The following is a 12,324-nucleotide window of genomic DNA, read 5'->3' on the forward strand; positions in this document are numbered from 1 at the left end:
ATAGGCAAAAATTCTCAACAAGGTTTTTGGAAACCAAATCCAGCAATGTATAAACCTTTGATGTTTATCTAGTATTGAAAAGTTGGTTTAATAAGTGGAAATTAATCAATATGATTCACCACATTAACAGAATAAATGAGAAAAATCATTATCCTTTTGATAGGTACAGTAAAATCATTTGCTAAAATTGAATACCTAATTCTGATTGTAACACATATTTTTAGAAATCTAGGAATAGAAGAAAAATTCCTCCTATTGATAGAGAGCAGTTATAAAGAACCTACAGCTGATGTCTTACTTAATGCTAAAAGACTGACTACTTTCCCTCTTCAGGAACAAGGCAAGGATGGCAACTCCCACCACTCTGTTCAGCAGTGTGCAGGAGGTTCCAGCTGTGCAATGGCGGGCCAAAAAGATAACAAAATCAAAAAGAGTTTTTAAACTCCTCAAAAGTGTTGCCTACATTCACTGTTTCTGCTTTTCCCCCGTTCTTCCTTGAATTCACTCCCATCAGACTGCCCCTCCCCCACCCACCGGTCCATCACAACTTCTCTTGCAAAGATCACTGTACACCTCCATATTGCCAAATCTAACAGTTAATTCTTCATGCAATTTGACCTATAAGCATCATTTGACATAACAGATGTTCCCTCTTCCTTTAAACTTTTTTTTCACTTGCTGTTTTGTACTTTCTGTTTTTTTTTTTTTTTTTTGAACTCATTTGTCACTTCTGCTGAATCACTTCGTTGGTATCTCTTCACCTGCCCAACCTCTAAATGTTGGAATTCTCAGAGCTCAGTTCTCAAACCTCTTCTCCATGCTTTCTGTACTCTCTCCCTAAATGGCTTGAAATAGCCCATATACACTAATAATTCTCCCAGATTTTGTAAATCTCCAGCCAGAACTTTTCCCCTGTGCTCCAGATTCCTTAACCCAACTGCTTCCTCGACATCTGACATCTCTGACATCTCCTTTGGAGCAATGATGTGCACGCAAAGCTTAACATGTGCAAAAGGAAATCCCGGACCTTCCCTCCACCCAAACCCAAAGGCTGCTCCTCCTGCAGTCTTCCCCTCCTCTGTACATAGTAATTCCATTCTTCATCCTGCTCAGGACAGAAACCTTAGCATGATGCTTCACTCATCTTTTCACTATCCCATATCTAAATTGATCAGCAAATCCTATCAGACTGCCTTCAGATATATACAGAATATAATGATTTCTCACTGCTTCCTCTGACCACCCAGGTCTTAATTGATTTTCTTTCTGATTGGGGTTAACAGCCCCATAACTGATGCTCTGGCTCCACTTTTGTTCCCTCTACAGTTCATTCTCTGGACAACAGCCAGAATGGTTTCCTAAGACATAAGTCAGACCACATTTCCCCTCAGCTCAAACCATTCTCCTGTTCCTCCAACGCATTCCAAGTAGGATCTGCCCCTGGTTACCTCTCTGCTTCATCTCCTGCCACTTTCCCACTCGTGCCCTCCACTGTAGACCTCCTTGCTGCTCTGGGCACATGACAAGCATGCTCCCATCCCAAGATGCTCCTTCCCCAAGATGCTGCCACCCCAAGGCCTCTCAGTGATCTGCACAGAGCGCACCCCGCCTCCTTAGGTCTCTACTCAGACATCCCCAGGGAGGCCTTCTCTGATACCCCTATTTAAAATAGCTATCCCCACCCTGGCGTCTAATCCTGTATTCATTTTTCTGTCTTCTCTGCCATAAACCTATAAGCTACACAAGGACAGGGATTTTATATCTTTTTAAATTGCTGTATTCCCAGTACATAGAACAGTGTCTGGCACATAGTCACTCATTCCTTGGTGAATGAATGAATTTATTCCTTTATTTATTTACTGAATTTCTATCTGTCAGGCACTGCCCTTATGGAGCTCACAATCTAGTAAAAGCAGTAGTAATAACTACCATTTCTGAGTAGATACTAATCACTTTGTAGGTGCCATTTTCTTCAGTCCTTACAATGGCCCATTTAACAGATGAGGAAACAAGCTTGATCCAGTTAAGTAGCTAGTATATACTACCTTCTCTCAAAACCCGTTTGTTAACTACTGCTTCTCACTGAAATAACATTCTTCCGTGTTAACATGTAGATGATATCTCCATAAAATTTTGTCAATAGTTTAAGTATATTTAAATAGTGAATCTCAACAAATAATTCCTTGACGAGGCCTGCAGTGAAGCAAGCATCTCTGGAAATGGAATTTCTCAGGGGCCTCTCACAGCTACCTTCTTTTCTGCTACTTCTTGCTGCCTCCTGTCTTTTCTCTCCTTCTCTGCTCCACTCTGAATGACCATTTTATTTAACTTTTTCAACTTTATTTTATTTTGTGTCTGCCTTTCTTTCTGCTATTCCTAAGCTGTTCCGTTGCTCTTTCCTCTGGAACTCTGCTTTCTTCCATCTCTTTAGTTTCCTCTTTTGTCTTTTTTGACCCTCCTGTCAACAAGTCTGCTCAGGAATCACCTGTCTCAAAAAATATACACACACCACCACCACCACCAGCAACAAATGTTGCATCAACCCTCCTGTCCCTTCTAGTGTCTTTCTTATTTCTGCTTTTCTCTTCACTGTGACTTATAGTTCTTAGCACCTGTTGACTCCTGTTTTGTCACTACCAGTTCGTTCTTTATCCTCTTGTCCTCATGGGACAGTGCATTGCACTCTTGAACTTCCAGTTGTTAAATGGCCTTCCTCATGATAAACTCCACGCCCTGAGACTTCTTCCTGTTGGTCACCATGGCGCCCTCCGGGACTACAGAGAACATCTGTTCACACTTCCACGTAGAACTCTTCAGAGAGTTGCTGAAGGCAACCAGAGTTTCCCCTCCAGACTTCTTTTCTGCAAAGTAAAAGCCCCTGGATCTTTTAAGTCATTATTCAGACATAGAATTTTAACTTTTCTAAAATGCTTTAGTTTCTTAATGTGTAATTAATAATCTTTATAGTCTCAAGTCAGTACTAATCTACATTTTTTAATGGAGAAAAGATTTAAAAAGTACAACTTGCTCAGATTCTCTAGCTTTATTTCATTTTTTTAGTGACCCTGTATGTGTGGCATCGAAGGGCATGAAAGGTATTTTCCTATGGAAGTTGTCCCTTTGTTTGCAAGCTGTCTAGATGACATGCAGTGTTTAAACATCCTACTTTGGATTCATAGAAAATGAAATTATCAAAGTCCTTGCTGACGGTGGTAGTGTACATTCATAAATGGCGTAGCTGAGTTTTTGATGCTATGTGCAGGACAGTCCCTTCATTCCTATTAATTGTCTGCGTATGAGATCCTGTCCACCACCCTAGTCTGCTAAGATACGTTTCGATCATGATTCTGCAGGCAAGGCCGTACCAGTAACCTCACGTCAATAGCATCCTGTGTCTGTTTCCCTTCCAGTCATTGATGAAAGTGTTGAATAAGATATGGTGTTCTGTTTTCAAAGGTTGTTGACACCCACCATCTTATCATGTTTCTGGAATTAAGTCCTTTGGAAGTGTGCCCAGTTCACACCACATCCTGATCTCTGTGGTGTGGGGTTTTCTGGGGGTACCCTGCAGCTTGGCAGCAGGACCTCTGGCAGGGCACCCTTCCTGGTTACACTTCAGCACGCACTCAGCTGCTCTCAGACATCCCCACCTGCCACCTTTCTTAGCCCCCATCTGTCAGTTATGACCTGCAGGTCAAGGCTGTGCCCATCCTGAATTTCAGCCATTAATGTCCACGCCCACCATGACAGCATGCCTCCCCTAACACAAAAAACCAGGAGGAGACGAGAATCAGAATGAATGTGAATGAATGAAGAGTTAACAATTTTGAGAATTGTGACTTCTTTGCAGGGGCGCTCTTTGGACTAAGAACAAACAAATCTGATGTCTAGACTCTCTTCTGCATCTTCCCCTCTCCTGAAGGCAGGGGGAGTCCATTCAGAACACCTCTAGAGTGACTTCTCGTCTAACTCCCATCACGTTTGTCCTCGGCCAGGAACCTACTGCCAGCAGAGAGAGGTGGAAGCCATCATGGAAGGTGACGAGGATGACAGAGGCTGCTGCTGCTGCAAACCAGGCCACCTGCCGCACCTGCTGTCCTGCAACGCTGCGTTCCACCTCCGCTGGCTCACCTGGGAGATCACGCGGACGCAGTACATCCTGGAGGGCTACAGCATCATAGACAACAACGCGGCCACCATGCTGCAGGTGTTCGACCTCCGCAGGATCCTCATCCGGTACTACGTCAAGGTATCGCTCTGCTTCCCAAACACTTGTCTAAGAGTCATGCTAGGCTGGCGCAGGAAGCTCCTACAGAGCTTTGCATTATAGAAAGTTAGATTTTAAAGCTTCTCCTCAGCCTCTGAATCAGCAGCCCAGCAGGTTTGGGAACCGTTGCTTTTGTGACAAATCCTAGAGGGCTTTGCTTTAGCCTGAGGTTGGTGCCCCTGAGTCGCACTCTAAGCCCGGGCACTACCAGACAGTCCATCCTCCTTCCTAGGTCTGCGTCTGTACTGCCACCACAGCACGAGTTGCTCGTAATGATGGTGATGACAAATTTAAACATCCTAGAAATACTACTAAGCCTCGACGTTTGAGTTATAAGTGTTGAATTAGATGCTTTGCAAATTGTTCGCTTTAGAATCGAATTATATTTTAAGCTCAAGATGAAAACTCAAAAAGATAGCTAAACGATCCAATCAGGATGGGTTATGACAGCCTTTTCTCCTACTGAAGTAGAGACTAATAACATTTTTTCAGTTGTCTGCCCAACCTGTGTACTGCCTCAGAAGACGTGCTAGTTTGGAATAAATCTCCCAGAGAACAAGCGGGGCACTGGACCGAGGATGCAGAGTGCTGATCAGGGCTGGGTGTTTTCTGAGGGGACGGAGAGGTGAGGGCAGCGTGGCTGAGGATGTCTCTGCAGTGGGTCCTATGCTGGGAGAGGACTTTGCACGGTGGGATCCCTGGGCAGTCCACAGAGGGGTCCACATTTTAATGTTCAAAAACAGGAAGCTCATCCATCTGAGACCACAAAACTCCCTGCCAGCCGAGGCTGAGACAGGTGGCCCGGCACAAATGAGGAAATACAGAATAAAAAGACAACACGAGCTCCTGAAATTTCAACTAGCTAACAAGCAGGACGTTTGCTTAGAAGTTTGGAATAGCTACTATGGGGATCCCCCACATCTGCAGTCTCTGCTGAAGCTTCCTGGACACAGAAAATAGACTGTGACAGTCCGAAGGGTAAATGACTCCCGGTTATCATCCCCCAGGTGATCGCAGCATGAAATGTTAGCAAAACCTCTTTCTGCGGCAGAATATTTACAACAGATCTGGCAGTTCGTACCACCTTCGTGCGTGCTAGAGAGATGTAAAATGCTCTATCCAAATTTCACACAAAGCTATGTGTCTTTTGTCCAACCTAATGAAATTGGGGAAGATTTGAGAAGCAAATCAGGGGGTTGTGACCTGTTACCTAAGTTCTAGGCAAATTCAGTGTACAATTGGAGTTAGACTTGGCAGGAGGACATGAAATAATAGTAGCACACACGTTGGAAGTTTATTTCTTTTTTTTCAAATAAAAAAAAAAAAATTAGAGACAGGATCTTGCTATGTTGCCCAGGCTAGACTCAAACTCCTGAGCTCAGCGATCCTCCCACCTCAGCCTCCTTCGTGGCTGGAACTATAGTTGTGAACCACCATGCCCAGCTAAGAAGCTTATTTCTCTCCCACATGGATCAAGGCTGGTATGGTCGTTCTGCTCCATAAAGTCCTCGGGACCCAGGTTCCTGCCAGCCCCCAGCTCCCCCGTTTTAAGTGTATGCCCCATCTTTGTGTTCCAAGATCTAAGTTCCAGGCTTAAAGGGGAAAAGACAAAGAAAATGAAGACTGATGGGCATGCACCAACTGCCCCTTAGAAGTTTCCTGGAAGTTGCCACAGTATGCTCCTGCTATATCCCGTCAGCCAGAATGTTGTCACATGCCACCAGAGGGTCTGGAAAGTGTACCCTGTACCACGAGCCCAGAATGAAACTGTGAGCTTGTGGAAGACAGAGAAGACAGATGACGAATGGTAACCGACCATCTCTGTTGTCTGCCTCATGAAGGAGAAGAAGTGTCCCTTGGGTGTCTCCTTTACTTCTCAGGAGGCAGCAGGACAGGGTGGTTGCAGGAAGGGCTGGATCCAGGGGCTGACTGGTCAAGAGGACTTCCAGGCCCGGGAAGCAGGTGGCCAGGAGGGGGCAGCTGGGCCAGCAGTGTGGGTCTATACAGGCTGGATAGATGAGCCCTGGAGTTGGGCGGCTGCTTGTTGCCTCAAAAATAGGGCTAGACTCTTCTGTCTGCCATGCAGAGCCCTCCACTGCTGCTTCCAGCTGTGTTTCCCACTCCCACTCTCCCCCCACCACTTTGTGCACACTCTACGCACACACTCCCTGTGCTCCCCACCCCCGTGCCCTTGCACGCTGCTCACTCCTCCTGCAGGGACTCTCCCCTCCCTCCCACGTGCCCTCAGCTTCTCTGCCAGTCTCAGCTCCCATGGCAGCTCTTCCTCCCCAGCTGCCTGCACATCACACCTGGCATTCACCTCCTCTTCCTCTGTAAACCTCTCCTCCTTCATGGCAGCTCCTGAGACAGAGGAGCCACACCTGACTCCTGCTGGGGTCCCCAGAGCTCTGCGTGATGACTTGCATATCGAGGTGCCAGATACATTTTTTTGGACTGAATGAACAAAGGTTCTAGCTAACGTGGATTTGGAGTCTGGACAGAAGAGGTCCAAATCCAGGCAAGGGCCTGAGCACCCTGCTCCAGGCGTGAGTGGTGAGACCTGGGTTCGGTACTGAGCCACCTCTCTGCCTTTTCGTGACACAGACGTGTGGACAGACCTGACCCACACCATGGGGCCAGCCGCGGGGGAGGAGGATGAGGCAACAGGTGAGGTTGAGAGGCCTTGTCCAGGTCCACCCTCCCTGGCTGAACCCTCTCGGCTTTTCCAGAGGTCTCTGGGGCTCCACGACTGGACCAGCTTTTTGATGCTTCCAGGAGAGGCAGGCAGTGCCCTGATGTGTTCCTAGCACGGCGCTTCTCACCAGGCAGGGCAGCCCCGTGGCAGACCCCCAGCAAGCTGAATAATTGCAGATTCCCAAGTCCCACCCAGAAATTCTGATCCATGGCCCTGGGGTGGGGCCCCAGGACTTATATTGTTCAATAAGTTTCCTGCATGATTTGATACACAACGAGGCTTTGGAACCACCATAGACATAATTGGACCCAATAGAAACAAGAACTTTCTAAACTCCAAATCGGTGCTTAGGAGGGGCCGAGACTCTGGGGCCTCCCACTGCCCCTCTGGTTAATTCACACGGGCACTGTCGGGCCCATCACGTGAAGTCATCTCTAAATACGGCCATCTGTGCCTTCCTGCCCTTCAGTAAGGGCTGGCTCCGAACTTGCACTCGCGCCTCTGTGCAGCTAGTGCATGGAAATTTCAGGAGGGCTGGCTGGTTACTAGAACAGAAGGAACATTTTGGGGTGAAAACAAATGGATATTTTCTTCTTGGGCTTCGGTTGCTAGATGAACAAAGTTGCCTTTATAGCTCTGAATTAAAATTTCAGGAGTTCGGTTTCATTCTTTTTATTATTTTCTTATTGGACAGGCACATTGAAAAGGAGGAAAAATTTGAAATAATTCCTTTAGACAAAAGGATTTTTTTTTTAATCTCCTAATAAACTGGGTCAGTTCCCCCACCTTCTATGAATGTATTTGACATCATTTCCTTCCTGGCTGGCGACTCGAGGTTTTCCCTGGTGTCTCCTCCACCTCGCCTCGGTTTATTAGCGCTTAAAACCCTCTTAGCAGTCAAGAAATCAGCTTTCTGCGAGGGCTGGCTTTCCTGCTGCCATTGTTTCTGGGCAGCTCTTTCAGAAAGGAGATGCGCTTATCGCTTGCCTTGCAGAACGAGGAGTGAACAACCTGGTCTGCCTGCCAGGACCCCCTTCCTGGAGCACGAGTTGTCTGAGAGAAGACGCTGCTCTGCAATTAAAATGAGAACCCAGAAAATCCCTGCTGGAGGAGGCAGATATCCTGCATGAATTCGGGACGGGTCCCACTGTCAACGCGGCTCAGGCTGACCCTGTCAATGCATTCGCACCGCCGCTTATCTGTTCTATGTAGAGTTGTATCCATTTCATCCTGACAGATGCTGAAGGACTTCGCAGCATTCGTTGACTATGTCTCCATGACAAACTGGAGATGGGACATGGCTTGCAGCTGGCTGGGATGATTCTGCTTTCCACCCAGGGAGAGGTGTTGGTGCTGTCACTGGGGACGCTGGGCGGCAAAGCCGGGGCAAGGTCCTGAAGTCAACACTCGGGGTTTGGCCAGACCTAGAGGAGGAGGTTTTAACCGCTGGGATTCAAATCCCCCTTAACTATTCTGACTTCATCGGTGGTGGGTTATTTTCATTCCTCCCCAGAAATGAATGAAAAAGTAAACTTTCGTCTTCTGATTTTTGTTTGTTATTCCTATCTGGTACGTGATTAGGACATGCTGGGGAAAAACCAGACCAGATGTTTGCTAGAGCCAGATGTTTGCAGACCAAACCAAATTTCTTTTTTCTTTTTTTCCCCCTTTGTAACGCTCAGCTGAGAAGCGGTGCCTGTGGCCACGGGCACAGGTCCTGGGCATCGTGACTCTCTTTTGCTTCTAACTTTGGGCTGACTTACTCAAACTGTCTACCGCATAGAAGCTTTAATTGATCCAGCCAGCAAGGAGACAAGAGAAAACCCTCCAGATTCAAAATTTATATTTTTGAATATCAGATGCACACTCTGGTGACCACTACGGACGCAGCCGTGTCCTGCCCCCTAATGCCGCCCCGTTCCCTCACCCCTCTGCCTCAACCTCTCCTGGGCTGCTGCTTCTGCCTGCCTCCCCCGAGCCTCATGCTCTTCCTGCTTGCTGGGTAGGTAAGTCACAGATGTTCAAGATACGACACTTACGACTACTTCTTGCATATATGTGCCACGGGCCAGGCACGTGCTAAGTTCTTCATATACATCATCTCATTCTAAACCTCCGAACCACCACGCAAAATGGGCTTCCTGAGCGCATCTGTCTCGCCCTCCTCCTGCCTGCAGCTTCCATTGACCTCTTCCTCCATCCCTCCCTCTCTCCCTTCCTCCTTGTGTTGAAGGGCTTTCTCGATTTCATGGTTGTCCTGGGGCGCAGTGTTACAGAGGTTAGGAGAACAGGCATGCTACTCAATTCTAGATATTGCCTGCAGACTTCATTCCTCCACTTCCTCATTTTGAAGACAGGCTGATGGTGGCGCCTAATAGAAAATACGTCCAAAAGAAGCAAGGCCATAGCCAGGAGTCACATGGATTAGTCTCCCCATAGTCCAGGCTGCCCTCCGTCCTGACAGCAAGAGAAAGGCTAAGTCAGGCGTTTGCAATTGTTTAGCGGAAATCAGAGACCAGTGTGTCTCTCCCCTCACCTGCTCAAGCTCCTGAAAGACTTGAAACCAGACACCAGTAACCTGAGGCCTTGAGCTCTGGATTCCATTTCCCAGCCAGAGGGAGGGGAGGGCAGGAGCGGGTGGGAGCTCCCCTAGCAAAGGGCTTCTCTCTGTGTAGGCGTCAGTCACCGAAGCCTTTGTTCTGCCCACCTGAGGTTCGCTTACTTTCTGTTTTCTTGCTTGGAGAGAATGTGTTTTCGTAAGCAGTGAAGGCCAGCAGTTTAGTGCTTGACTCCAAGGGGAGCACGCATTCCTGCCGCTTTGCATCAAACACCGCGGGCCCCTTGTCCCTCGCGATTTCAAGATGAGACTTGCAGCCCTGTTCCGGGGTCCCCTGAGCCCCAGCAGCCCTGAGTGCCACTTCTCGTTTTCTGTTATAATGAGATCGTCGTGAATGTCGGAAAGGGACTCCTCAGCAGCAGACTTCGATCTGTTGCTGAAGTGCCCCTGTCAGGCTTGGATTTTTATTTTCTCTGTTGCATTTTTGTTCCTCATGGCCAGGTGCTAGCCTTGTTGAAGGATGAATTCATTCAAAAACTACAAGATGGCTTCCAATAAAGCTGTGACTTAGAACAGTGAAGCTGGAGGGAGGGAGGCGCTGTCCCCAGTTGGGACTGATAAGTACAGTGTCTGATTAAGGGGGAAACACGGGTCATTTCTGGACGGATCACAGATGCCCACTGCCTGGGCGCTCAGGATTAAGGGCGTATGTGTGTTACGGCGATCGTATGTCATTAGCGCTTTCCGTAAGAACTGTGTTGTTTTAGTTCATTAAATACCCTTTGGCCGGGGCCCTGGAAGAGGGTCTGTCCCAGTCCCATCAGCTGGAGATCAGCCCAGCCTGGCACCCACGAAAGCCCGCAGTAACCCAAGCAAAGGGAGCTTTTTTGTTCTTCTCTCAGAAAGGATAGGGCCAGCTGTCATTCTTCCTCATCACAGAAACTGTCCTGTTACATTCTGCTACATGATGTTCTCACTGTCCTCTTCCCTACCATAACCCTTGAGAGGACACTTTAGAATGTCTCAAATACGCATCAAACCTAGCAGGAAATACAAATGATACCACATGTCAGGATTTCATGCCTCCTACTTGCCGGAGGTTGGTTTACTTTCTCATATATAATAAGTAAAAAAAAACTCCCTGGCTTTAGAATGGCTTTAAGGGCTCAAAATCCTGCTTTCTCTCTGCAGAGTATAATATACTATATGGTAACGTCCCCCAAGCTCCTTTCCTGGATCAAAAATGAATCGCTTCTGAAGTCCCTGCAGCCCTTTGCCAAGTGGCATTACATTGAGCGTGACCTTGCAATGTTCAACATTAACATTGACGACGACTACGTCCCGTGTCTCCAGGGGATCACACGAGCTAGCTTCTGCAACGTTTATCTAGAATGGATTCAATACTGCGCACGGAAACGACAGGAGGTAGGTGAGGGAGTGGGGGTTGGGGGCACAGAATGCAAGTTTAAAAAACAAGGAACATTTTTATGTCCATCTCTTTCTTATGTTCTATGGTAGACTTATAAAATAGAGGAGAGGAAAAGTAATATTTGGGTACATGTTTAAGCGAAGCAAAATTAAACGGAAGAATCAATATACTCTGTCTCCAGTGAAGGAGACTTGAGGGCATTTGTCCCTTTATACTGTGCTCAGGGTCAGTGACGTTTTAAGCCTCTACACTGAAGCTTTAAGACATTGGAAACTTCTTTCTTTAAAATTACATTTTGAGATTTCCATACAAAGTATGTCTGTGCTGAAATCAGGAGGATTTACTGAACATGTTGAATCATGGACATGCAAATTCTATTTAGCAATCAGATGGTCCAAGTTATTCCTGTCGTCGTTATTTTCTTGTGTCATTATTGCTCTTGTGCCGAGAGCACTTCTCGAGGTGAATCCTGCCTCTTAGATATAAAATTAAGAACAGTGCCAGCTTACAAAAAGAAGAGCAGGAGTCAGAGGAGGAGGAGAAAGGGGAGGGTAGCAAATGTAGGGAATCCTTTACTTTGCTTCTTAGGATTTGCAAATCTGAGTCAATGGGTTGTGGCTGGAGAAAGTGGGTCCAAATTGGAAACAACTTCCTCAGCAGCTGGCGCAGTGTGTGGCGTGTGCTGTAGCACTGTGACACTGGCCCAGGTCTTTGACCTTTGTTTGAGTAATTAAAAACGTGGCGCAACCAACTTTCTTTAGAGAAACCGAGGAGGTGTGCTGATAATCTAACCCATGCTTGGCCTCTGCGGGTGGTTCAGATAATCAAAGAATCTATTGACATCCTTGGCTATGTTGCTGGGATGGCTCTGCTCTTTTCTCAGTTGCTTCATGAAATCATTTCATTTTTCCTGCAAAAGATATTTTGACTTCAAATTTCTCCTGCAGCCCTCCCCACCCTTTTGTTTTTAAGCTGACTTTGAACGACCCTTTTAATTTAGTTGTTGAGTGTGGACTTACAGTCAATCCAGAGGGCTCCTCATTGCTGGGAGAACAGAAGATTCTCATTTGCACGGGATTTGTGCAGTTTTTCTCTCCCTGCCCAACTGTGCCCCTCCTTTGTGTTGGCCAGCGCTAAGGTGAGCGTTCATTTGGCTGGAAGCACTGACCGTCTTTATGACCTGAATTTGAAATTCCAGAGAAGTAGGTCATCAACCCACCTCGAGGGCCGTTTTCTCTCCTAAAATAGCTTTCTCGTTTTTATTTTTATTTTTTTTCTGTGTCCAACCACAAAAGAAACTGCTTCAGGAAGCAGAGGGTTCCCCATCCCTGAGGTCATCGTAGAGGAGACCGGATGACCATATGGCTGACTTAAAA

At 46.9% G+C, this 12,324-nt stretch overlaps 1 protein-coding gene across 1 annotated transcript in view; it reads left to right on the forward strand.

Moving 5' to 3' along the window:
• PCNXL2 (pecanex-like 2 (Drosophila)) overlaps positions 1-12,324 on the forward strand; it is a 275,717-nt gene that overhangs the window by 240,531 nt on the left and 22,862 nt on the right. The window contains exons 26-27 of the mRNA XM_012660166.1: positions 3,996-4,249; positions 10,711-10,944. Coding sequence (XP_012515620.1) covers positions 3,996-4,249; positions 10,711-10,944 — 488 coding nt within the window. The remainder of the gene's footprint in view (positions 1-3,995; positions 4,250-10,710; positions 10,945-12,324) is intronic.

This window comes from Propithecus coquereli, unplaced genomic scaffold (genome assembly GCF_000956105.1).
Source record: "Propithecus coquereli isolate 6110/MARCELLA unplaced genomic scaffold, Pcoq_1.0 Scaffold66, whole genome shotgun sequence".
In the NCBI taxonomy this organism is placed as follows: domain Eukaryota; kingdom Metazoa; phylum Chordata; class Mammalia; order Primates; family Indriidae; genus Propithecus; species Propithecus coquereli.